This window comes from Scyliorhinus canicula, chromosome 11, assembly GCF_902713615.1.
Source record: "Scyliorhinus canicula chromosome 11, sScyCan1.1, whole genome shotgun sequence".
Classification (NCBI taxonomy): Eukaryota; Metazoa; Chordata; class Chondrichthyes; order Carcharhiniformes; family Scyliorhinidae; genus Scyliorhinus; species Scyliorhinus canicula.
The window spans coordinates 145980199-146008122 of record NC_052156.1 but is presented as its reverse complement, the minus strand read 5'-3'; the positions used below and the strand labels follow the sequence as shown (position 1 = coordinate 146008122).

Here is a 27924-nt window from a genome sequence, read left to right as displayed (position 1 = left end):
CCATGTTAGTCTGCTCACATCCCACAAAAGAATTGACAAAAAATTGGCTAATCACTGGCTCCATACCTCTCCTCGTCATTCTGAGGTCAAACCAGATGGTTCACACCACTGATGTCACATCTAACTCTGAGCTGAGCTTAAGAACATAACTAGGAAGAATGGGCCATACTGCCCATTAATCTTGATCCATTATTCAGTGAAAGGAAGCTGGACCTGTATCCCAACTCTGTTATTCCACATTATCGCCATGTCCCTTGATTCCTGTAGTGCTCAAAAAACTATCAGTCCCAGTCTTGAATATACTGAGCATGCCAAACATTCACAACCCTCTTATTGAAGAAATCTGCACCTGGGACCTAAATGACTGATCTTTTATCCTGAGACGACGATCCTTGATTCTCAACTCTCCAGGCAGTGGAAAGAAACTTTCAGCATTTATCCTGTGAAGCCCTCTGAGAATTTTATTGGTTTCCATAAGAACATTTTTTCCCGTACTCCAGAGTATACAGATCTAGTCTGCTGAATCTCTCCTCATAGAATAACCCTTTCATCCCAGGGATCAATCCGGTGGAACATTACGTTACCTCTTATGTTCAGGTATCTGTAATGGCTCTGCTGGTGGGAGATCTAATTAGTTACAAACTTTCTACAGGCAAGACATACTTAAACTACACCTTAAACAATTCCCATCACGAAGACTGCCGATCTCCCATCTCTAGAGCATGCCTCAGTTCATCTGATCTGAAACTCTCACCTATTGCTATGTAACATCTTGTCTTGACTGATCTTAATAGTCTCCTGGCTGGCTGCCCACCTTTCACCCACATAAACCTGAGTTCATCAAAAATCTGTTCCACATACCCAAACTCACCAATTTCCAATCACCTATCAGGCTGCATTGCTAACCACCATTGGCTCCCATTCCAGCAACATCTTTAATCTTCTCATCTGTGTGTTCAAATCCCTCGATAATCTTACCTCTCCCTCTGGCTGAACATTTTGCCAGCCCTACATTCCTCCAAGATCTTTCCACTCCTCCAATCTGACCACTTGAGCATCTCTGATTTTAATTACTCCACCATTGGCTGTGCCTTCAGTGGCCTACCTCCCAAACTCTAGAATTTCTTCCGTAAGCCTCTCATCTGTTTCTCTATTTCTCTTCTTCTTTTAAGATGCTCCTCAAAACCGAAGTACCTTTTTGCCACATGTCCTAGTACCTCCTTATGTGTTTAATGTCAAATTCAGTGTGATAACACTCCCCTGAAGAGCCTGAGGACATTACATAGAGCATACAGCACAGAAACAGGCCTTTTGTCCAACTGTTCCACGCCAGTGTTTAGGTTTCACAGCCTCCTCTGACTCATCTTCATTGAACCCTATCATTTCACCTTTGATTCCTTTCTCTTTTTTTAAACTTGTGGGTATCGCCGGCTGGGTCAACACTTATTGCCCATCCCTGAGAGCATTTAAGAGTCAATCACGTTGCTGTGGGGCTGAGTCACATATAGGCCAGACCAGGTGAGGATGGTGGATTTCCTTCCCTACAAGGCACAAGTGTGAACCCGACGGCTTCTTATGACAATCAACAATGGTTTCATGGGAAGGGCAGCACGGCGGCCCAGTGGTTAGCACTGCTGCCTCACGACACCAAGGTCCCAGGTTCGATCGCAGCTCTGGGTCACTGTCATGTGCTGTTTGCACATTCTCCTCTAGTTTGCATGGGTTTCGCCCCCACAACCCAAAGATGTGCAGGGTAGGTGGATTGGCCATGCTAAATTGCCCCTTAATTGGAAAAAATGAATTGGGTACTCTAAATTTTTTTTTTTTAATTAAATACAATAGTTTCATGGTCATCATCAAACTTTTAATTCCAGATTTTTCATTGAATTTAAATTCCACCATCTGCCCCCAGAGCATTACCTTGGGTCTCTGGATTACTAGTCCAGTGGTAATATCACTACAACACTGCCTCTCATGTGTTTTCCCAATTTCCCCACAAACGCATCTATGGTCTCCTTCCTTTCAAGGTACTCCATAAAACTGACCTCTTTGAACACTGAAACAACGTTTGGTAATTCGTTAGAATATCTCCATTTATGTCTCTGCATCAAATTTTGTTTGACAACATGTCTTGTGATATCTTACCATATTAAATACCTACAACAGGAGGGCACTTCAACAATCTTGAGGGCACTTCTAAAATACCTCACTGGGTGTAAAGCACTTTGAGATGTCTGCTGTATTATTGAAAGCGGTTTGTGGTTGGGCGTGCGAATGTTTTTCTGTCTGCCTGTGTATATGGGTGTGTCGAGTTGGGTGCGCTTGCAGTTGTGTTGTGGAGATGTGTGTGTGTGTGTGTGTGTTGGGGGAAGGGTGTCGTTATATTTCACTGTGTAATAAAGAACACACATCGCAAGGTGGATTTCTAATTCTAATTTCATAACAGACCGCAGTTATCGCGTTCCAGGCCCCGAAACAACCCGCCATCCTTAATAAACATGGATAAATATCATTGGCAATCCACCAGGCCCAGAATTGACAGCAGCTTCAGACATGGCCAGCGATATTTTCATCCTTGACACATTATCGAGCAAAACGGCATTGAATCTTTAGCCCTCCTGGCAAACCTTTGCTGCATTTATTTCTTTTCAATCGCAATATTCAGATGGTGTATTGCGCCTGGGGTTTTAGCCCGCGATTAATAATAGGAAACAATAACAGATTAAATCCTGAAATGCTGCACTGTGGTCAGAATTAAAGACCGCGTGGATATGAATACATTATTCTTAAAAGGATAAATTAAATCAAATCTCCCCTTACCTGCAGCCCGGAGGGGAGAGAGAGTGGAAGGTTGAGAGGGAGAACATCTCTGTGGGATCCGCCATCTTCTGACGCAAAAAATAACCCAAGGACACAAGAGGCTTTTTGCAACTGATGGGAGGAAAGGCGAGGGAGAGAAAAAATAACAAAATCAAAGCTTCCAATTCAGAGAGAAACCGCAAGCCGGGCTCTTCACAAGCTTCGATAGCTTTAAACGGCACAAATGTGGAAAGATATTGACATATGTTATATATAACATCATACAAGGAGGGACCAACCCGCACTGCTGAACACCTGGACCCCCCGCACTAACGTGGCTGCATCACCGCGATGTCCCGGGACCGCCTGCTCTGCGCACTCGGCCCACTGATTTGCGTCGAAAATTATGTTCTGGGGATTTTTTTTGTGTGTTGTTGCAGCGAGCGAGAGGCTTTTTGTTTGGCTATTTGCTGGAAGCTACATAACCGCAATGCAAACCAGCTCCGCTCCTGCTGCACCCAGCTCCTCACACTGACTGTGCAGAGGGATGCTGCAGATGAAGTGAGGAGGAGGGAGCGAGGGGGGAGGGGGATTAACACGTCATGATGTGGAAAGGCGAAGGGAATTATTTTATTCCCCACTCCCCCTCCAGCCATCCTTCGCGCGAGGACTGATTTAAAGGGGAAATTGGAACTGGGAGCTGTCCACAGTCCCGTGGTGCTGAATGCCAACAGCTCCCGCGGCCACGGGGCGTCAACATTAACTTCTGAGCCATGAATTGGGCAATTTGCATTTTATATAGCACCTTTAACCTATTGCAACCATTATCGAACACCAATTGGACCCACATCCACGAAAGGAGGTATAGCATAAGCAGTGACCAAAAAGCTCGGTTCAAAGAAGTGGCATTTGAAAGATTTACACTTCTGTCAGATTTCCCAGCTCTCAGGGCTCCCCGAAGCTCTCTACAGCCAATGAAGTACATCCGAACAATCAAGGTTGTGATGTGGGCAAGATACAACTGAAAGGAGAAGTAGGGCTACAGGGAGGGAATTTCAGAGCGTGTACTGATGCACATCTTCTTACTGTGAATTCGAAACCTTCAGCATGGACATTGTCTTATACACCTGCTTGACACCTATTCAATGGCGGTGACGGCCAATCCCCATAAGAGTCAGAAATCTTTGTGGTTTCACGAAATTAAACGCTAGTCGACGGTAACCTTTGATTTAAAGTAAGAAGTCTTACAACACCAGGTTAAAGTCCAACAGGTTTGTTTCAAACATGAGCTTTCGGAGCGCAGCTCCTTCCTCAGGTGAATGGAGGATGGATAGATTTAAAGAGCACTGCGAGGAGCTTTGCCCCAATGTTGCGCTGTGGCTTAAAGGTCACACAAAGCATGTGAGGTGCCGCTGGGCTTTGAACCCTGAGGAAAGGTGTGCGCCTCATTGAAGAAATTTGGAAACCAACATGCAGGAAAGAGCTATTTCGAAACCGGCGTGCTGTCTATGTTGGAAATCTGAAATATAACCAGAAAATAATGAAAATACCCAGCAGGTCATGCAGCATTCATAGTCATGCAGCTCGAAAGCACAGAAAATGCCCTTCCACCCATCGCGTCTGCGACAGCCTCCTAACTATTCCAATCGTTGGTGGACTGAGTTTCTTTAGCCTTGCGCCATGAAGTCCTATGTCAATTAAATGATCTTACCTTCCCTTTTGTTTTTCGCTCCCTCTCCCTGCCTCTATACATGCGTGAAGCATGTTCAATTCGTATTTTTCCCGGTTCTGACAAAACAACAGAATGGTTAACCCTATTTCCATCTTTACAGAAGCTGCCTGACTTGTTTTGTATTTCTAACATTTTCAGATTTCATTTCAAAAAGTACCATGGGCTGGTACCAGTACCATCTGTTTCTGAGGCCAAATGCCGGCGCCAACGGAAAATCCATGGTGCTCCACGACAGGAATACCTCACTGATTCCGGTACTGGTGAGGGGTTAGCACCGACGATGCATGGAACACCTGTAGATCATGCGGAGAGTGGCCAGAGAATCGCCGGGTCCCAGGCCGCCAATGCACAGGGCTGACAAGCTGCAGCCATGCATGACTATGGCCCCACTGGTCACACCAGGAAGCATGGTGCCGGCCATGCTGGACCACATACCCACCCATCCTGATCCCACAGCTCACCCCCTGGTCACCCCCCCTCCCATCACTCCCCCTAGCCCTAGCAGAAGCCCCCTGGGAAGCGGCACGGATCTTGGCCGAGTGTGGTGGCGCTGGACACTGTCTGCAGCCAGCACGCAATGGCTCACGACTGCTGGGACCACGTGGCCCGCCCTGTCGGGAACTCGGTCCATTGGAGGCGGAGCATTGCGGGTGAGCCGGCTGATGATGCATCAACGGTGTTGCGCTGCGTGCAGCGTGCATCCCGATGATGCCGATTTGGAGGGGGTGGAGCATTGTGAACCGGCATCTGCCCTGATTCTGGCATTGGAAGCCATTCTCCGCCCAATCGCTGTTCCCAATTTCGGTGTGGGCCTACGGAAAATCCAGCCCCACATGTTTAAAAACAAAACCACCATGTTTAAAATAGTCCGTCACTAAAATACAAAGACATCCCATTTTGCTCAAATGTTGTCTCAGGAAACAAGCAATACTGAGCACAATGGGGTGAACAGAAATCTTAAGATCAATTTATGCAGGAGAAAAACGATAAAATCATACAATGCAAATAAATATAAGTAGCTATTGACATGATCCACACATAAATTCCACATTCATGGATTTTATTTGTCAGCTCTTAATGAATGACGTGCTACAATTAAAACTATACAAATGGGCCACGTAGGCCAGGATAAACAGTTGAACCGATATTTCAAGCCAAAACCACAGCACTAGACATTTTAAGAATTGAAGAGGCCTCTGATCAAACATGTTTATTCGGGAAGAGTTCCAAAGAAAGAAAACCCAATTTTAAGGATGGAATAATTAACACTATGAAATCTGCATTATTTTATTTCTATATTAATTTTCATTACTATACAAACGGATCTCTCATAAAGTTGCATAAAGATAAATTTCGAACATCACCTTCAGATGAAGTTGATCTCACCGGGAGAGGGATAATCGAATCAAATTACAGGTGTAATTCATGCTCCCCTTTTAATGTTTTAGATTCTGTCCTTATCTTTCTATTCCCGTGAGAAATTTGAATATCCGTACCGATATCTGAGATACGAATAAAAATATTTTAAAAAAGAAATTTGAATATCCAATGTTATACTGGAACCTGCCTGTTTCATATAAACTTGTTATAACTCTGCAATTACATCATCCTGCAAGCGATGACCAAGTAGCATCTTATTTTCTTAACGTACTTCAGGATGCGGGCATCGTTTGCCTAATCAATTGTTCTTGAGAAGGTGGTGATGAGCCGCTTTTTTTGAACTGCTACAGTCCATGTGGTGAAGAGCAGTCCACAGTGCCGTCAGGTAGAAAGTTCCAGGATTTTTAACCTGCGGCAGCGAAGGATATAGTTCTAGTTCAGAATGGTGCATGACATGAAGGGTAGTTTGCGAAGGATGATGCTCCCTTGTCCATCTAAGTGATCAACCTCAGATTTGGAAGATGCTGTTGAAGCAAGCTTAGTGCGTTGTTTCAGTGCAATTGTAGACACACTACTGCAATGTGTGCTAGTGAAGGGAATGGATGTTTAAGGTGCTGGTTGGGGCAACAATCAAGTGGCCTCCTTTGTGCAGGATGGTGTTGAGGTTCTAGTGTTGTTTGAACTGCACTCATCCAGGCAAGTAGTGAATATTCGATCACACTGCTGACTTGTTCTTTATAAATACATATATGGATGAACTTTGTAGACACGAGGTGAGTTAGCACAAAATTCAAGTTTCTGATCTGCTTTTGCAACCACAGTATTTATGTGGCTGATTCAGTTAAGTTTCTGATTAATGGTAACCCCCACATGGTGGGAAGTTCAGCTTTTTAAAAAGAAATTTAGAGCACCCAATTATTTTTTTTCCACTTAAGGGGCAATTTAGCGTGGCCAGTCCACTTACCCTGCATACCTTTTAGGTTGTGTGGTGAGACCCACGTAGACACAGAGAGAATGTGCAAACTCCACACAGACAGTGACCTGGGTGCGGGATCGAATCTGGGTCCTCAGCGCGTGAGGCAGCAGTGCTAACAATTGGGCCACTGTGCCACCCTTTATTCAGCTTTGATAATATTTTTGAGCGTCAAGAGGAAATGATTAGGTTTTGTCTTGTTGGAGATGGTAACTGCCTGTCACATGTGTGGCACAAATGATATCTTATGTCCCATTTTAAACATGATCTTGAGTATTGCTGGAAAAAGACATTTTGTCAAAATTTTTCATCTTGCACTCATCAGGATAATCTCAAGAATACCAATGTCAGGGGGGAAAGAACATCACACGGTCTGATAAGACAGTGCTGTTTGGTTGGAAAGTGGATTCTGATTGGTAGAGGTGTTGACTTAGAAACTTTGGTGATTGACAGTTAACTGCCAAGCATTGTTTGAAACTTCAACCAGGCAGCTTGACACTGATTGGTCAGGGCGTTTCCCTGAGGGATGAACCAGCAAGTGGCTATCTTATTTTGTTTAGCTGAAACAGGCACTTTATACACATTTTCTTTCTGTCAGCAAAGAGCAGTCCCTATGTATTAATATATGTGGCTTCCAGTACATGCAAATGTGTCACACTGCCAGTCTGACACTCTTAAATTTGTTGTCAGTGTAATTTTTAGCACGCTGAAGACTACTTAGGAAATATTATCCAATCACGGAATCACATCTAATGTTGGGCACTGTTTTGCGTTTTGCAAGTACAGGGGGATCGGGTATCACCTATAGCTTGCCTATTGCGAACAGCAAAAGGGTTAATAGGCTAGAAATGTCAGATGAGGAGATGGAAACAGCATTGCTATTGATATACAAGTCCTGTGTGGTCTCAGCAAATGTGAAGGAACCCTTCATGTATCTGTAAAACCTGTTCAAAACTGGTTGTAACAATTTGTCGAATTCATGCTGTGCAGAACAGATTATAGGTAAGACAGGGCAAAAAGAGAGATCACTTTAGTGTCTTTTTTGCAGGAGCTGGGGTTGAGGAAGCCACTGCTCCTGCATATATGGCCTTGGGAGGACCCACTTTGTGTTTCTTGGGAGGCCCATACACTGATGCAGCAAGCTGAGGACGAACCCCATATTTCTTTATATTCCCTTTGAGTTGGTTGAGTTGAAAGCATTCAATGAATGCTTGCCAGGGGTAACTGGATATTTAAAAAAAAACTTGGTTTTCAGAGGAAGAGCAAAGCATTTTTAAATAGGCGAAATATTTATGCATGCCCCAACCTATGCTTGCAAAATTGAGTTGTTTGAAAGAATTATAGGTTAGTTGGCTGTTCAGATATCAGAGAAACAGCAGCAAATTCCTCATTGTCCTGTTTGCAGCTGTTGACAAAGCTGACCAAAGCATCTTCCTCCAAAGTATCTCCATCATTATCCAGCTGGATGGGACGTCACTGGCCTGGTTCCATTCTCATTGCAGCCAGTTTCCATTGCTATTATCTCTTTGGTTCCTATTTCAAATCTAAAGGACAAGTTCAATAACCATTACATCAGGGATCAGTGAACATTGTGCAGACAGAATAGTGTGTGTGGTCATCCAGAACAATAGGGAACATGTGGTGAGGTGAATGATGGAGATAGGACTGTCAGGAAGAAGAAAACCTAATGTCAGATGGAAGAATGTGGTGGTGAGACTAAAATACAGCAGGACTGGAAGAATGGGTGACTAACAGATGAAAAGGATGATCAATCACCATTGTCACAACATATGGAAGCCAAAAGATACCACCCTTTGGAGGAAAACACCCCAATTATCACATTGACACCAATGACACGCAGCTCACCATCCAGCACCTTTCTCAACTGTCTCCAAATGGGTCAGACTGATTACACGGCATGTAGTATTGGATGATCAGAAATTTACTCCAACTGAATTGTCTTCTATCCCTGCTACAAACTCTTGAGCCAGCAGATGCCAATCCCTCTCCCTGGTATCTATCGGAGGCCGAACTAGACTGTTCAAACCCTTGGTGTCAGATTTGACCCTATGATGAGCTTTTGATTACATATCCACACCACCATGAAAGTAATCTAATTTCAATTCGGTAAGATGACAATAGCACATTCAGTTCATCCACATCTTTTTTGTCTAGACTTGAGCATTCCAATGCACTCATGGCTGGCCTCTCATGTCCTACCTTCTGTAAATTTGAGGTCAACAAAAGCTATGTGCTTATTCGCAAACACTTATGATTGCTGCCCTCGAACACCCATCATCGCTGCACTCACTTACCTATATTGAGTTCAGTTCCCCATCTCTGTAATCTGTTCCAATCACACAGCACTCTGAAGTATCTGCACTCCTTTAATTCTGGCCTCAAGCTTTCCTCATTCTATTTGCTCCACAATTGGTAGCACCACTTTCAACCGCCTAGGCCCCAAGCTCTGAAATTATCCCCCTAAATCTCTCTTTCCTCCTTTAAAGACGTTCCCGAAAGCTTCAATTTTAATAAGGATTTGGCCATCTGTTCTGATATCACCTTATGTGAATTGGTGTCCAATTTTGCCTTAAAATGCTGGTGGTGCCTTGGCACATTTTGTTTATCTTTTAGAAGTAAAAGTTGCTGTTGTGGTGAATGGGGATTAAAGAGGTAGAGCCACCAGGCTTAATAAAATGGAACAGACTCAATAAGCCGAATGGTTAATCGCTATTCCTATTTGAATTTATTGAGACATTTGTACTTCACACCATGGTTGATTTTAGCAGCACAGTGATGTTTGAAAGTAAACTATGTTTCAAGCTGGACAAGGCTTTCACCAATGCGAACAAACCAGAGACCATTCGCTTGCTGCTAACTTCGTACCAAAGAGGAGACACCTGGACTATCATTAGCAGCTCATAGCAACAAGGTTGTGATGGGGAAATACTTGATTTTAATGTACACTTGTCAATTTGCCTGTTGGTTCAATCTACCTTGGGGCATGGCCCTCCAAGTACCTCATCCAAGTGGACATTCTTCACATGCGAGCCTCAGCCACGAGTGTCTTTAATTCTACTTCTTGAATTGTGGACTATCAGCCTGTGAACTTGATCTCTGAGTAGGCAGTAACTACTCTTCACATTTGTCCTCTATAGTATTGTTCTGAACCAATGTTAATATCGGCTGACCCGCTGTCACCGCTGCAGCGGACAGCCAATGAATGTTGAACCATCTCTCTTGAACCTATTTGTTGGTTAAAATCAAGTCCATGTAAGCCCCAGTCATGAGGTCTTCTTTCTTTATCCCCAGCTCCTCCATCAGCTTCTGAGCTATAGCTTCGCCTTCTTCCAGGTTTTGGTCTTCACTAAGAACCACCTTGGAGAAACCAGATTAACTGTTAAATACAAAAATCACCACATTTACCGTTTTACAAACAGGATCACACTCATCACACAAATGCAAGTTTTAACAAACTAAAGGTCTTCCCATCGGACACAATCCCAATGGTTAAACCACATCACTGAATAAATACAATCCAATGGATCAGTGGCTGAAGTAGCCAAAGGTATTTTGTTTATTTCAGCAGTGCTTGATGAGGCACTGCATGGTGTGGAATGAAATTTCACAGATGGGAAGATTCCAAACCCAATCTCCAGTTTGATTCCATTCATAACACTGAATACAATCTAATTCATAATCTCTCTCCCATTCTTTTGTAGATGGATCATTCTCAGAGAACAATCCACTCGTTCATCAGTTTCATTGCACATGACTTCAAGTACTCCTTGCCTGAAATGGTAAGCAGGTGATACACTAATCATACGTGTAATGCCTTTGCATGTCACCAGCTTTCGTTTTGTTCAGCAATTTGTGGATAACTGTGCTAAAGACATAATATTATGGTGTTTCTTTTTAAAGAAGCTTTATAACTGAACATGAACAAAATAAAAGAGAGCTTTATCAAATCCAGTGTATCAGGACTGATAAATTTCTTGGAGCTCCCAATGACGTGTACATTTCCAAATGTGGGATTGAGCCATGCATACCTGCAGCTTCCAATTTGGATAATAATAATAATAATCTTTATTGTCACAAGCAGGCTTACATTACCGAATCTTAAGCAGGTTTCAATAAGCATGCTAAGGAGGAGAAACAATAATGAGGCAGGGTTCTAGTTCCTGATTACTAATCTGCTGGAAAATACACGTATGGAGTACAGGTGAAGACTAGTATGGCTTAGCTCCGACAGCACTATGTTGATTCTGCCTCGGTTCACTTGGAACCGTACATGGGGCAGTCAATGGCTTCACTGGAGCGAAGAAATAAGGAAAGTTTCACCGATTTTGTAAATGTCTCACCTCCAATTCCATGAAGTTACCTAATCCTTGCACTTGATCCACATGAATACGTGTTTGCCCAACCATATACAACCAACGCTCTTTCGTCACCACACCTTTCACTCCCAGAGCATCAGACAAAACTTTCTAAACAGAGAGAAACTTTCAATTAAAATAGAAAAGCAAAATTTTGCACATATTGGAAATCTGAAATTTAAAAAAAGGAAACATTTAGCAGGTCAGGTAGCATCTATCAAGCACGAGAAACGTTGACATTTGCACCAATTACCTTTGAATAGAATTGGAAAAGAGGTGCAAAAGCTTTCAACTACGTATGGAGGCAGCAGAAGGAGGGAGCAAAGAACAAGAAGAGAACATCTGTATTAGGATGGGAAGTAGGAGAGATTAAATAGCAAGAGATGGTGTGAGGCAGAATGGGATGGCAATGGGACAAGTTACTCCAGTGCATCTTGCATATGGTACATACTGCAGCCAGTGTTGGAGGGAGTGAATGTTTAAGGCGGCAGATGGTATGCCATTGAAGCAGGCTCTGTGCTGGAAGATGGAGAGTAGCCCATCACACTCCTTGCTTCGGTCTTGTAGATAGTGGTCAGACTTTGGAGAATCAGGCGAGTTACTCACTCCAGAATTCCAGGCCTCTGACCTGCTCTTATAGCTACAGTGTTAATATGGCTGGCCAAGTTTGTATTTGGTTTCCCCAGTGTTGGGGAAACCGCATAGTGAGCAGTTTATTAAATTGGTCAAATGAGATAAAGCTTCCTATCAGAGTGTAGTGCTCCCTATCAGAGTGTGTGTTACAAGCCTTTCCATTGCATTGGGAAAGCAGGATCTTAAATTGTATCCTCAGCAAGTAGCTCCTGTTCGACAATGCAGAGAAACCAAGAGAAAGAATAATGCAAAAGAAAAATAAAGATTCAGTTACACCGTTGGATGCAAAACTGGCACCATCAAAGGGTTGAAGCGCAAAAAGTTATGAATGAGGAAAGATTGACTCTTATCCAGCACACCCATGAAGCAGATATATATTGATATCCCTGTAATTCATTTATTGGACGACACTAAATCTGGTAACATACTTGCAGAAATCTATCACTTTATCCTTTATTCCCAGCATGGGTTTCCTAAAAATGATTAGGTGGGGTTACTGGGATGGGGTGGAGGCGCGATCTTAGGCGGGGTGCTCTTTCCAAGGACCGGTGCAAACTCGATGGGCCGAATGGCCTCCTTCAGCACTGTAAATTCTCGGATTCTATGATAAACAAAATTGCTTTTCAACTGATTCAGAATAAGGAGGATAATTTTCCAAACCCATCTGACATGCAGCCTCACCACGGAACTGGCAAACGTCACAGGTGCACACCTGTGATTTTCTATCCATAGGTTTTTTAAAATAAATTTAGATTACCCAATTATTTTTTCCAATTAAGGGGCAATTTAGCGTGGCCAATCCACCTACTCTGCACATTTTTGGGTTGTGGGGGCGAAACCCACGCAGACACGGGGAGAATGTGCAAACTCCACACGGACAGTGACCCAGAGCCGGGATCGAACCTGGGACCTCAGCGCCGTGAGGCGGTTGTGCTAACCACTAGGCCACCGTGCTGCCCATCCATAGGTTTTTTAATGCAGTTAAGTAAGGATAACTTTTAGCTGTATCATGTCCATTTTATACCTGACCTCATTTATTCTGCCTTTTATCTACTGATTCGAAGGATGTCTCAGAAAAGTTGGCAAACTAGGCAGATAGATGGCCGATGTAGTAGAATGCAATAAAATAAGCATAGAGTATTCGGGGAACATACAACTCAAAAGGTTAGTTGCTTAACAAAATATTGGAGTGGAGGGTTTAAGGGAGAAGGTATATTGGAAGCATAGGTAGAAAAAGGCAAATGGGGTTTGGTGTTTTATCTATAGGAATGGGGAATATAAAAGCATGCATGAGGGGAATTCATACAGATATTATAGGCCCAAGTCAGATTACTGCTGGCATTTTGGACACCCCATTTTAGGAAGCATAATAGAACCACAAAAAAGTGCAGCAATGATTCATTAAAAGACCAATAAGTTATTAAAAAAGGCTCAGAAATTGAATACTTTTATTTAAATTTAGAGTTAAATGAAAAAGCTAGTATTGTTTTTCAAAATTTAAGAAGGGCTGCTTGCAACGTGATAGTAAAGCATAGAATCAGAATTAACAATGGTAAAAGGGGGAAAAAAATAGAGATCTTTCCGTGCATGGAATGCCATAAAGGGGAAAACAAAGCAGGCACTCTCTGTCACTTAAACAGGAATCTAATAAGTCCAAAATGGAATATAAAAGAAGAGAAGGAATGGGACCAATTAGATAATAATGTAAAGCTGGAGGCGTACACATGCACCACTCCACTATGTACTGGTGTACAACTCACCCATCAAAAGCACAAAGATTTTCCAAACAAATTAAAAACCATACTAATATTGATTGATTTATTTTCCTGTTCGTTGGTATAACTCTCAACAGACAGAATCCACAGCAAAGATACAGGAAACAGATAGCAAGATTTTAGACAGGTATGGCGGCATTCAAAAGACTCAAATACCCACTTTGAGCCCATCTGGATCTGCTGTTGGGGATATGGAATAGTCTGAGAGCTTGGGTCCTTCCATATCAGCACGCTGATAGAATATGAGCTGGCCACCTCCATTCTGGAAAAGAGAAGTTGTAAACAAGATATAAGAACACAGAAAACAAGAGATAGAAAACAAAAGAGACAAGAGAAATTCAAAAGATAGGCTTTTAATACACGTAACATCTGTACAACTACATGTCCAATTCATTATTTTAATTTTAATTAGTTATTGTTGCTGGGTCGGTCCAAACATGGAACTGAATTTCAGTTGTGGTGAAAGAGAATGTCCTTGAAACCAAGACAATATCTATGATTTACAGGATCCATGCAGCAACTTGTTCAGCCTACTTTGACAGCAGCTTCCAAACCCGTGACCTTTATCACCTCGGACAGCAGGTGCATGGGAACACCACCATTCCCAAATCACACTATCCATTTAAGATATATATTGTCACACTTTCATCATTGCTGGATGAAATCTCTTGAACTTTCTACCAAATTGCACTGTAGATGTATACGCATTTACGTAGACTGTGACGTTTCAAAATGCAGCGCATTTCTCAAGGGCAATAAATTACAGCCTTGCTGGGTACGTCCACCACCAGAGAATGAATTTCAAAACTCCTCCTACAATTATAATAATAATCTTTATTGTCACAAGTAGGCTTACATTGCAATTAAGTTAACTGTGAAGTAGTGGGAGAATATATAAATATGGAGTTCGGGGAAGCATGGCAGTTTATAAAAACCATGTGGTTATAAAGAGAGAAATTAATTAAATCGAAGAAAAGCAGAACAACTCAAATTGTAAAGGTAATTGATTTTAAAAAGAATTAGGAGTACCCAATTATTTTTTTCTAATTTAGGGACAATTGTGCTTGGCCAGTCCACCTACCCTGCACATCTTTGGGTTGTGGAAGCGAAACCCATGCAAGCACGGGGAGACTGTGCAAACTCCACACGGACAGTGACCCAGAGCCAGGATTGAATCTGGGATCTCAGCGCCATGAGGCAGCAGTGCTAATCACTGGCGCCACCGTGCTGCCCCAGTAATTAATTTCTAAAATGTGCTCATGGTTGTTTTTTCTCAAATTATCCAGGAACAGGCCAAACTGGACATAATGATGAATTATTTAACATTCTGACACTAAATTAGAATTTTGTAAATTGATAATCATGATTGAATTTGATGCTGGGCTTGAAGAGATAAAGTTTTAAATGTAAATAAGTTAAGCTTCAAAAGGGTGAGATATAAATTTGCATCAGTAGGACAGTGGGATTGTTGAAAGCATTTGGAACCATATAAAACTAGCACATATCCCTGAAGCCACTGGTGTAGTTATGCAACCATGGTTAACAAATGAGCTCAAAGATAATATCAAAGATTGACACAAATCCATGAAAAGAGGGTATTCAGCAGAATAGGTGATATAAAGCAAAACAAATGAAAAATGGATGAAAGGTGGTCAAACCATTCAAAAGCAGTGACAACGTTCCTTGGACTGCTGTTCTTGCTACTTCCTGAGATCCACATTCAGTACCATGTGCAGTCATATGTACACATTTGACCTATCACTCCAACAGCACTATCTCAAAGCTGTCCTTGTCCACAGTTCCATTTCATTCGTCTCATACGACACCTTAACAAGAAATATTTCATCTTCCTTTCAGGTGTTAAGAAATGCAGGTTCCAACAACTCCCTCGCAAGTTAGCTGCTGTTCAACGGTTCAATTCCTGCCTTGGGTTACTGTGGAGTTTTCACATTCTCCCAGTGTCTGTGTGGGTTTCCTCCAAAAGTCCGAAGACGTGCAGGTTAGATGGATAGGACATGCTAAATCACCCCATATTATCCTAAAGATGACTGCACCCATACCACTTAATGTTCTTGTTTGGACTGGAAAGGTTCCTTGATTTTGCTTTCAGTTTTCACCTCTTTCTCCATCTACAGCACTTCCATGGCCTCACTGGATAGACTGCCTACCAATATTCATTACAAGCAGACCAATACTCACAGCTGTCTTGACCATAGCTCCTCACACTCTACTTTCTGGAAGGGTTCAACCCATTCTCAGTTTCTCTGCCTGTTGCAACCTTCCAAAATGGATTTTTGAAGTCTTTCCTTTTCCTGACAACCCCGGTGGTTGACAGCATTCTGCAAGAGACCGCCCCCAGCATATCAACCTGGTCTACTCTTCCATCATCACCAACGTCTCAGCCCCTTCCCACAACAACTTCCCATGCAAGCACAAAGGTGCAACACCTGCTCCTTTAACTTCTTCCTCCTCACCACCCAAGGCGCAAACACACCTTTCAGGTGAAGCAGCAATTCACCTGCAGCTCCTTCAATTTGGTCTACTGTATTTGCTGCTCCCAGTGTGGTCTTGTCTACATTGAGACCACATGGAGACTGGGTGACTCCTTTGTAGAACACCTTCCCCCAGTTCACAAGCATAACCCCAGCCTTCCATCTGAACTGATTTGTCGTTTCAACTCACCATCTTGCTCTCAAGCCCACGTCTGTCCTTGATCTGCTGCAATATTCCAGTGTGGCCCAACGCAAACTGAAGGAACAGCATCTCAATAGGTACTTTTGGACTAATCAGGTTCAACAACTTCAGACCATGAACTTTCTCCTTTCCCTTGACCCCCTTTTTCAATCCATTTTTTTTTATCCCAACCTCCTGCATCTCGTCGACAGGACCATTTTCAGAGCATTGATCCCTTTTCTGAAATTAGCACATTCAACTATTTTAGCTTTTACGCTACCTTCAGTACCTTCTTTAGTCTTTAACACTACCATTAACACACTCGTTGTCTTGTGCCCATGACATCGTTGTCAAATCTCCAAGCTCCCATCTAACACTGACGTTCTATTTTGCATCACCTGCTCAGTCCACTTTTAAACAATGTAAAGATCCATTACATTTCTCCCTCTCTTTAACTCTGGAGAAGGGTGACATAGATCGAAACGTTAACTCAGTTTCTCTCTACACAATACATTGCCAGGCTTGCTGAGTTTTCCCAGCATTTTCTGTTTTTTTATATCAGAGACTGTGACCCTGACTGGACCAATTAGAACTAGTCTTGATCAGACTCGCGAATGTACGATTGCCAAAATCCTCAGGCCACACTTGCTAAATCTCCTGCTGCAGCCCCACCAATCACCATGGAGGCCAGAATGCCCTTTTGCAATCTTGCTCACCTTCAGATTGCGCAGCTTAAGACGTCCTTTCGAAACATCAAAGAAGGTATCTTCTTGCATTATTAAAACTCCCTCTGATTTGCTTAGTCTTTTAGCATTTTCTATCAACTGATCCCAGTCACGGACTGCAGCTTTGATCTCCACGTTGCGAGGCATTGTCAACTGAAACAAGAAACACAACCTTGAAGATGAAAATTATCACAAGAAGAAATTTTAAGAAGGTTGCAAATTCGGTGCTGTGGTAGCTGACCTCAGCCTCTCAGAGCTCCTGCTGTTTATATACTGTCCACTCTCATTTGGAATGGCCACATGGATAAAATACCAAAATTACATAAAATAGTGGTGAAAACAAAACTCCAATTAGAAAGAAGGAAGAAAAGGCAGTCAGCTCATTAATTTCACTCCTTCCACGTAACCCATAACTGTAATATGCAGCACGGTAGCATTGTGGATAGCACAACTGCTTCACAGCTCCAGGGTCCCAGGTTTGATTCCGGCTTGGGTCACTGTCTGTGCGGAGTCTGCATATCCTCCCAGTGTGTGCGTGGGTTTCGTCCGGGTGCTCCGGTTTCCTCCCACAGTCCAAAGATGTGCAGGTTAGGTGGATTGGCCATGATAAATTGCCCTTAGTGTCCAAACTTACTTTAATGTTGGGTGGGGTTACTGGGTTATGGGGGTAGGGTGCTCTTTCCAAGAGCCGGTGCAGACTCGATGGGCCGAATGGCCTCCGTCTGCACTGTAAATTCTATGAAATCGGCCCACCCATTCAAACGCCTTTCACAGCACTGCATGGCAGCGAAGACAGTGGTTAGCTCTACTGCCTCACAGCACCTCGGTTCAATTCGGGCCATGGGTGACTGTGTGGGTTTCCTCCTCCAGTTCCAAAATGTACAGGTTAGGTGGATTGGCTATGCTAAAATTGCCCTAGTTTCCAAAAACGTGCAGATTAGGTAGGGTTATAGGGCTAGCACGGACAAGATGGGCCGATTGGCCTCCTGGGCGCTGTAAGATTTCTATAGGAGTGGGTCTACACAGGACGGTCTTTTAGATCAAAACCCAAACGATCCTTCAGTCGTGAGCAGGATTTCTAGAACAATCTGCCACCCGCCCTGCCTGAATTCGGTGCCAAACTTCAAAGGGAGCAGCGGCCCCGTTCCCGATCAAATCACCTCGCTAGCGCTCCGCCGCTCCTCATCAAACTCCCGTCCGAGTGCCCAACAGCTCCGGAGCTCAGGCGTTCCCTCTTCGCGCCTTTTCTACTCCCACTTTCCATTCGTCGGCGCCGTTGTCGATCACCGCTGAATGCACCAATCAGCGATGGCGGCTGTTACTCTCCCCGCCTCCTGGAGGCAAAAGAGTCCGCCCCTCCACGTGTCACGCATTGCTGATTGGTCGATTCTGCTTTCAATCAGGTGCCGGGTCCCCACCCCTTCCTTTTCTTCACCAGGTGGCGACGCCGCTGTCGGGTTAGTCAGATCCCATTGGCCTGTCAGAACCCGCCGCGGCCCCTCCGCAGGCAATTGTCCACGCGGTACGTGATTGACGTCGAAACGTAGCCAATCAGTGACGGCGTCAGGAACTCCTGCCCAATCACCGGTGGCGGCAGGTCAGGTGGCGCGGGAGCCGGCGCCTGATTGGTGGAGGCGGGGCTGTCAATGAGTCCCCGCCCATCCGTCCCGCCTCACTTGCTGTCCCGGAGGCGGAGCTTGGCGGTCAGTGGAAGGGCTGAGGCGGTGGAAACCTGCTGAGGCCTACAGGTAGCGCAGTCAGTCAGCACCTGTCCCCGGCTCACACTGTCCTCCAATCCCACCTGGGAGTGGCTGTAGTGCGTGAACACTGTCTTGCCAGACCTCGGATCCCCGCCGTGCCCTCAGCACTCACTTCGATGCCCGGTTTAAAGGTGAACAAACCCCTTAAAGGCAGTGTCGCAGGCATGATTTTATTACCGGCCGACTTTTAATTGGTTGGACTCACTGGATTATCGTCAGTGGAAATCTTCGGGATCGGTCTTGTAGATTTTAAATAATTTTTCGCACTTAGTCGGCATCACCCCCTCCGCCCGCCCGCCCGCCCAGATAGCTCGTGGCGCCGGTGAGAAAATGGAGGCGAAGGCTCTGTGCAAGGGAGACGGGGCTTGCAACGCGGTGACCCCGGAGCCTCGCCGGCTGCTCACCATCGGCGCCAGGGACCGTTCCTCAAACCCCACTCCCAGAGGGGAGGAACCTCACGCCAACGGCGGCGAGGAGTACGAGGACTCTGAGGCCGAACAGTACCGGGATGGCCGCAGCGAGGAGGTGGACTGGGAGACCAAGCTGCAGTCCTACACCTGGTGCAAGGAGTTCCTGGCCGGGTCCTGGAAGCTGATCACGGTGGAGGAGTTCCAGATCTCAGTCATCAGGTAAGGGGAGCGAGCCCTGCCAGTCACCTGAGGAAGGAGCAGCGCTCTGAAAGCTAGTGTTTGAAACAAACCTGTTGGACTTTAACCTGGTGTTGTAAGACTTCTTGCTGTGCTCACCCCAGTCCAACGCCGGCATCTCCACATCAGTGTCTTATCCGACCGAGGCTTTGACGGCAAAATACTGCGGGTGCTGGAAATCTGAAATGAAATCAGAAAATTGGGGGTGGAGTAGGGAATAGGGAGACTCAGTGTCTGTGGGGAGAGGAGAGAAGCCGAGTTGACGTTTGGAGTCCCTCTGACTGTTCTGCAGAGTTGAATAACTGAACGCTCTGATTCTGTGCCACATAGGCTGCCAGACCTGCTGAATGTTTCTAGCATTTTCTGTTATTTCCTTATCCCAGATTTGGCATTTTTCTTTTGTTGCTGTTGCATCTTTTAACGTCTGGAAAGTATCCCAATGCTCGAGGTGTACAAAATTATGAGGGACGCAGGGTAGATCGAAAGAAACCTTTCTCCTTAGTAAGGGGCACAGCTTAGTAAGGCAGCATGGTAGCATAGTGGTTAGCACAATTGCTTCACAGCTCCAGGGTCCCAGGTTCGATTCCCGGCTTGGGTCACTGTCTGCGGAGTCTGCACATTCTCCCCGTGTGTGAATGGGTTTCCTCCAAGTGCTCCGGTTTCCTCCCACAGTTCAAAATGTGCAGGTTAGGTGAATTGGCCATGCCAAATTGCCCTCAGTGTTGGGTGGGGTTACTGGGTTATGGAGATAGGGTGGAGGTGTGGGCTTGGGTAGGGTGCTGTATTCTGCAGCTTTTCAAATGCTCATCTAAATGCTTCTTAAATTGTGAGAGGATTCCTGTCACTACTACCTTTATAAGGTGATCAGTCTTTAGAGGTACGGACGTAACCACGGAACTTTCTATAAATATGCTCAATTATCCAAGAATGCACCTATATGCACACAGCCTTAATTTATATCATAAAATTTACAGTGCAGAAGGAGGGCATCAAGGCCCCTGTAAAGAGCATCTCACCAAAGCCCACACCTCCACCCTATCCTCGTAACCCCACCTAACCTTTTTGGACACTTAAGGGCAATTTAGCATGGCCAGTTCACCTAACCTGCACGTCTTTGGACTGTGGGAAGAAACCGGAGCACCCGGAGGAAACCCACACAGACAGGGTGAGAACATGCAGACTCCGCACAGACAGTGACCCAAGCCGGGAATCGAACCTGGGACCCTGGAGCTGAGAAGCAACATCGCTAACCACTGTGCTACCATTCCACCCTTGCATTGTGAACATAGGGTAGTTAGGAACAACTTTCACCCTGATTAAGTGGTCAATAACTAGAGCATTGATAAGGGACAGGAGATTTAAAGGAGGTTTGAGGAAAATATTTTCACCCAAAGGGTGGTGGGAATCTGGAATTCACATCAAGTTCACAGGACTCTTCTCACTTTGACATTCACAATCTCTGTTTTATACAATCCACTTTATAAACACAGGCTGACAATAGGAAGAGGAACGCAGCGTCCATATGCTTGAGCCTCATGGGGGCTGGTATGCATCATCAACACCAGGAATTATATTTTAATTTAAGTTTCCATTAAGGTTGGGGGCAGCATGGTGGCACAGTAGGTAGCACTGCGGCCTCACGGCGCTGAGGTCCCAGGTTCGATCCCGGCTCTGGGTCACTGTCCGTGTGGAGTCTGCACATTCTCGCGTGTTTGAGTGGGTTGCGCCCCCACAACCCAAAGATGTGGAGGGTAGATGGATTGGCCACGCTAAATTGCCCCTTAATTGGAAAAAATTAATTGGGTACTCTAAATTTATTTTTAAAAAGTTTCCGTTGAGGTTTTTGTTATAGGTATAGTACCCCTTCTCAATGAATTATTCATTTGTTTATTATTTGAAGGGAGACATGTTAACACTGCGGTGGATTGTAGAGTTCGCACTATACATTTGCCATATACTCTTTGTAAATAAATCTAAAAATGAGTGAAAATTGACTTCTAGTCTCCTCCTTCACCAATTAGCTATAAGATGTTTCACAGAGCCAGTAGAAGTAACTTGCCTTTCCTCTGAGAAATTCTGAACCTAAAGATGTACTAAAAGCATCACCCAGAGATTAATTACTACAAAGTATGATGAGCCAGACTCTACCATAAAACTTGGTAGAATTTGATTTGTAAATGAAGTGACCAGCATTCTTTAATTTAAGGAACAGTAAATACTCAGGACACACTTCTTGCCTTCTGTTTAGATATGTATTTCCAGTTACATGGAAATCATTCTGAAAATTTATTTAGGAGGGGATTTGATGAAAAACCTTTTCACCCAGAGGGTGGTGAGAATCTGGAACTCACTGCCTGAAAGGATGAGAGAGATGAGAACCCTCACAACATTTGAGAAACATTTGGATAAGCACTTGAAACACCATAGCATATAAAGCTATGGGCCAAGTGCTGAAAAATGGGATTAGAATAGGTAGGTGCTTGATGACTGGCACATATATGATGGGCCAAAGGAGGGGCCTCCTGTGCTGTAAAGCTCTTGCGATTCTGACACTTCCAAAATAGACATTGGAGACTGTTGGGCAACCAATGTTGGGCACTGTCATTGCTGGAGGATGGTGTGCTTCCAAATTTGGATGCCCATTATCCAATGAATTGCTCCCACTCTGGTTTGAAGTCAAGCCCCTATACACTGTCCAGTCTTTGTATAGTGTCCTCTTGCTGTCCTAGATCATATCTTCTTGAGCAGTGTGTTTCTAGGTGCTGATGCAGGCCAGTTTCACCATGGCAAGTTGTGAAAATCTGTGAACAAATTTGTCAGCTTTTTAAAAATAACGCTTGAATGCTGTGGGTGTTGAGAATCTGAAACCGGAAAATGCAGGGAATGCTCAGCAGCTTGGGCAGAAGCAAATTGCTGAAGTTCTGCTTGACTTGTTGTTTCTTTTGATTTTCTTTGTTCCTTCTTACCTCCTGCAATTGCAGCCTTGTTGAATGGAGAGTAGAATCTGGTTTCAAATACTGGGCTGTTGCCCAGTGAGGGAAGGGCTACATGTGTCCAATGCCCACTGGTGGTCCTTCCTCGTTGTAAAGGTTAGATGGGACTCTTGAGCCTTGGTTGTCACCCATCTAAGGGGAACTACTTGGATGATGAGGGGAAACAGCTCAAGTACTCTTTAGTAAGTGGCTTAAGATTTACATGTGAGACTGCAAGTGTAATCCAAGAGGAGATCACAAAGAATGTACAGACTGCAATTATAATTGGCATCCCATGTGGCATGCAGTCAACCCTTTTGCATTGACTTCTCTTTTTTAAATGAGAAAATCTTGCATTTCTCACCAATTTGCTCTTGTATGCACTCTTCGGCAAAAGGCTACTGAATTCCTGACTACTAAATTGCATTGTCTTACTTTTTTTTTCTTCCATGTTCTGAGGACTTGAATTCTTCTTTGCCCCTGTCACCAGAGGCTGAAATTGTTCTCGAGCATCTCCAGATAACCCTGAAAAGTGGTGGCCTGATGGTAGGGTAGTTCCCAGCTGGGTCGACAGTGGAAGCTTCTGTCTAGTGTGGTTTCAGCTGGTTCGAACTTCAATTCTTTGCTTATTCTTACCAGAGGTTGATGTTTGCTCGTTGTTGCAGATAAGATGTCAGCTGTGGCTCAGTTGGCTCTCTGCGTCTGAGTCTCCAATTCTGGGTTCAAGACCCACTCCACGATTTGAGCATAAAATCAAGGCTGCCGTACTCTGGGATTTGAGATGCCACCTTTTGGATGAGAAATTAAACAGGTCCTATCTGCCTGCTCTGGTGAATGCATCCACAACCCTTTGGGGTAGAGAATTCCAAAGATTCACAAATCTGAGTGAAGAAATATCTCCTCATCTCAGTTCTATATGATACGCCCCACCCCTTATCCTGAGACTGTGCACTTGTTCACGATTCCCCTGCCCACAGAAACAAGCTCTTTGCACCCTCTTCATCTCTCCCTATCAACATATTTTTCTATTTCTTTTCTTTACTGCATTTATGTAATTTACCTCAAATACCCCATGTGGGCGCACCTTTCATATTAGAACATAAAACATACGGTGCAGAAGGAGGCCGTTTGGCCCATCAAGTCTGCGCCGACCCACTTAAGTCCTCACTTCCACCCTATCCCTGTAACCCAATAACCCCTCCTAACCTTTTTTGGTCACTAAGGGCAATTTATCATGGCCAATCCACCTGACCTGCTTTGGACTGTGGGAGGAAACCGGAGCACCCGGAGGAAACCCAAGCAGACACTGGGAGAACGTGCAGACTCCGCACAGACAGTGACCCAGCAGGGAATCGAACCTGGGACCCTGGTGCGGTGAAGCCACAGTGCTAGCCACTTGTGCTACCGTGCTGCCCATATTCTCACCACTCGGGAAAGAAGTTTATCTTGAATTCCCGATTGAATTTATTAGTAACAATTTTATATTTATGGTTCCTCGTTTTTGAACCCTCAGCAAGCGGAAACATCTCTGTCTACCGCTTTGAACTTCTCCATCATGTGAAAGAACTCTACAAGGTCACTTTTCTGCTCTCTCTTCGACATTGTGGCAATGTGGGATTGATTTCAGCAAATCCTCTATTCTTTGAACAGACATGAGAGCAAATCTCTGAAAGCTATTGAATTATCATTAGAAATTCTAATACTTGTTAGGGAAGGAGCCCAGTCTGGTCTGCATGTGACTTCAATCCCGCATCACATGCTTGATCCTTATTGTCTTCTGATCTGACACTCTAGCCTGCTTTGCATGTTGAAATAGTCAACTAAGCAATAAAAAAGGAAAAGCAGCCATGAAGAACAAATCTTTTTTTTGTACCTGCTTAGCCTCTACTTTGTTATCAGTGGGAGAGGGGGGAAGAGGGTGAATGTCTGAATCAGGGTACCGTAAATGCTAGCTTTGAGCAGCTGGGTGAAATGGCCTATTTCTGTGCTGATGTAACATGTCAGTGGTGGGAAGGGCAGAGGGAGAATCAGATTTAAACGTGAAGATCACATTGCCTGTGGGCAAGACTGTTGCAAGAGCACAATCAGTCCTGAAATGGTAGTACGATAGGTTTATCTTGAGCAAACCACTCTAAGCTAACACGTCGTGCTGAACTCTAGAGCACCGACTGGTAATTTAATCCTTTGCTCTTAAGAATAAGCTCAGTGTGCCACTCAGTAGTTGAGTGCATGGCCTGACTTGTGCCTCATAACCACTAGAAGCCCTGTTTTGCTCTCGGGAAGACTAAGTGATGCTGGACTTCAGGAGGGAAAATTATTTTTTGGACTGTTGAGAAATGAGTGAACAATTGAATCCATCCTGTTATCATGGATGTGTTTTTCTGCACTAGTTAAATTCCTGATTTAATTTGCCTTTGGTACTGTACTTGTTTTTCTTAACCAAAAGACACAAATCTTTCCTTCAAACCTTGCAAATGTTAAGAGTTTTTTTGTGTTTGAATGCACTCTGAATGGCAGGTATCACATGAGTTGAAAGGCAAGCCTACATAGTTTTAGTTGTTCCAGCATGCAAACACTGTTCTCATTGTACAGTGAAGAGTGGTCTGATTTGCACATCCCACTGAATTGCGGAGGATGTGAGCACAATAGTGACTGATGAAATTGTGAAGATATTGTGGAAAGAAGTACACATTGGAATAGGAATACTGGACTGATTCAGTGATGACAAAACGGAATATGTAATGCCTTGGTCAGCAGCAGAACTGCGGCATTCAACTCTGGTCTCCTGTGTTTTGCACCTTGTGGGAGATGTTTTGAGCTGGGCCATGCATATTGGAACGCTACGTTCCGATGAATATCACAAAAACTCATGACAGTAATCGCAGAGGAGCTTGTGTCTCTGTCAGTAGGTATCTCATGATCTACTAACCTACACTAAAACAGTACTGTTTGAATGATCTTGCATGCAAGCATTGACTGCACTTGAGGTACTTAATTGGCTGTTGTCATGAGAGTGTCCCTTTAATAAATGTTTTTGTCTTATCACATGGCTTTGGTGATGTCATTGTGTGGGTGGAGCTGTGCTGTGCCTCTTGAGTTTTTGCTTTCGTTTTCACATTTGGCTGCTGTACTCAGAAAGAGAAGTTTCTTAGCCCGTCCCTTTATCTTCAGTTTAAAAGCTGGTTTCCAGATTACTTGATAACTTAAAAGTGATAACTGTTTTCTGGAAGGAATTCAAACCTGCTGTTTTAGAAAGGAAACAAGAGCATCATACCAGGACTTGAGTGCTGTGTGATGGGTCACACCTTTGAAAAGGGGTTTATGGGATCTTGTTGTTAAATTGGAACAGTTAAAGAGGAAAAAGTATTAAGAATAACACATAAATACCCCACACAGCTACAGTAATCTGTTTGTAGTTGATAAAAATACTTGCTGTGTGTGTTTTATAAAAATGTAACTAAATTCATAGAATAAACTTTTTGACTAAAAGTACTTAAGGCCTCTGTTGAATAACACCTGAAAGGCAGGCCCTTGTGCTCATCGTAACCAAAATCAATAAACAGTTGTAGGTCAGGTGATATACTTTGGAGTTTTCTAAACCCTGGCCCATAACACTGAAATACTTTGGGATTATTGAGGTCATGAAAGACTTTGGTTAAATATAAATTTTAATTTTCTCAATTAGGATGAAAAGTTTTAACTTTTTAAATTAAGTAATAAGTAAAGCAAGGGATAAAGGAGCAAATTGTTAGTGTTCAAAGCTAATGTTAGGAAGTGTTGGTTCATGCAGTGATTATTATCTGAAATTGGCTCTGTGGGGGAGTGTGGGAAAAATCCCTCGAATCATTCCAGGCAAATAGAGACCTGTGTTGGGGAGAGACTGAGGGAGGCTGAATGACTGCTCTTCCGTAACCTGTATTAGAATAGGGAGATGGAAGCTCAAATTAATGTTTCTTTGAAAGGATTCAACGCCCGAGATTGAGTTCAAAAGGTGCCCAAGTATCATTGCCCACGACTACCAAAACCTCCTTTACTATTCAAGGGTTTATTTCCTCAAGACTTGATTATTCCATGGGGAGTGGGATGAGTGAATCCGATTGAAAGCTGAGAGTGCAAGATTGTTAGAAGAATGCAACCAATCCTGAAATGGTGTTACAACACATTTACCTTGAGCAAACCACTCTGAGCTAACAAGGTTGTGCGGAACGCCACGGAATGACTGAAGATTAGATGTCTTGCCCTTTTTAAAAGTAAGCTCAATGTGCCACTCAGCTGTTGGGTGCAGGCCCCCCACATTGTTGGTTCGGACTTCAATCACTTAGCTGCAGAAAGAGAAATTATGCTTAAATAATTTTTTATGACCATTGGTTGTATAAACTTGGTTTATAAGATTGAATTAAGGTCATTAAAATGCTTAATGAGCTTGACAAGGTAGTTATTGAGAAACTATTTAAAGTCCAAAAAAGAAAGCTTAATGTCAAAATTAGACCTAGACTGTTAGAAATGAAAGAAGGTTATTGGACATTTGGAACTTTGTTCTATCCCTTTACTCCCACCCCCCCCCCCCCCCCCCCCCCCCCCCTGCCTTATATACTGAACAGCTTTGGTTCACATAACCTATCCTATCTTTCTCCGTTTTAAAATTAACAATTGATCTAGCAACAACTGTTGTTTGACAGAAGAGTTCCAAACTTCTACCACCCTTTGTCGGTGAGTTTCCTAGTTTTACGTTTTAACGGTCTGGCCATGAGTTTTGATTCTGTCCCCAGTTCTAGACTCCCCAACCAGTGGAAATACCTTCTCCCTATCCAACCTATTTGACAGCCTAGTATCTTGGAAACATCAATCAAACTTTCTCCTTTCTCAATACAACTCTCCTCCAGAGCTTGTCTGTGAGTCCAGATATCATTGTAATTAGTTTATTAATGCTGCACTTTCTCCAACGCTGTTGTCTATTTCTTGCGGTATGCTGCCCAGAACTGTTTATAGTGTTCTGATGTGGTTTGATTAGGGTTTTGTGTAGCTGAAGTATGACATTTACCCACTTGCATTCTTTTGCTGCAGGTATAAAGACCAGCATTGCGTTAGCCTTTTTGGTTATTTTCTGACCCTGTCACGACGTCCAGTAATGTATACACCTGGAACCCAAGTCTCTGGATCTCCATTGTTTCCAGCTATTCCCATTTAGAAAGTACCCCGATCTTATTTATAAGGTGCAAAGTTGGTGACCTCATATTTTCTTTGAAATTCACTTCCTGCAGTTTTGTCTCTTCAGTTAAGCTATTAAAAGCATAGAATTATGAAGATTTAGTATACACACTGCTTTGAAATACTGTTTGCGTAAATGGAAAATCTTATTTTATAGCTGTCTATCCCATCATCCAAAATTAATTAATACAAGTGAATAATGCCCATAGACATGTCCTTGTTCACTATGTTAATCACCTCTTCAAAAGAAATTTCAATCCAGGTTCATCAG

At 43.7% G+C, this 27924-nt stretch overlaps 3 protein-coding genes across 6 annotated transcripts in view; 2 read left to right on the top strand and 1 right to left on the bottom strand.

The window, feature by feature from the left end:
- The window catches only part of mapk8ip2 (mitogen-activated protein kinase 8 interacting protein 2), a 66842-nt gene extending 63481 nt beyond the window's left edge, over window positions 1-3361 (bottom strand). The window contains exons 1-2 of one of the 2 annotated variants that reach the window (XM_038811664.1): window positions 3099-3361; window positions 2821-2931 (exon numbers count right to left, since the gene is read on the bottom strand). In XM_038811664.1, the coding sequence (XP_038667592.1) occupies window positions 2821-2885 (65 nt within the window). In that variant the 5' untranslated portion in view covers window positions 2886-2931; window positions 3099-3361. Of the gene's footprint in view, window positions 1-2820 lie in introns of both variants that reach the window. The other variant, XM_038811666.1, reaches the window with a different exon arrangement.
- LOC119973469 (thymidine phosphorylase) overlaps window positions 1-10852 on the top strand; it is a 151846-nt gene extending 140994 nt beyond the window's left edge. The window contains exon 12 of the mRNA XM_038811670.1: window positions 10607-10852. The gene's annotated coding sequence lies outside the window, so the exon portion shown is untranslated. The remainder of the gene's footprint in view (window positions 1-10606) is intronic.
- A 7874-nt stretch (window positions 10853-18726) lies between these two features.
- chkb (choline kinase beta) overlaps window positions 18727-27924 on the top strand; it is a 42806-nt gene continuing 33608 nt past the window's right edge. For 2 of the 3 annotated variants that reach the window (XM_038811675.1, XM_038811674.1), the window contains exon 1: window positions 18728-19455. In XM_038811675.1, the coding sequence (XP_038667603.1) occupies window positions 19157-19455 (299 nt within the window). In that variant the 5' untranslated portion in view covers window positions 18728-19156. Of the gene's footprint in view, window positions 19456-27924 lie in introns of all 3 variants that reach the window. The other variant, XM_038811676.1, reaches the window with a different exon arrangement.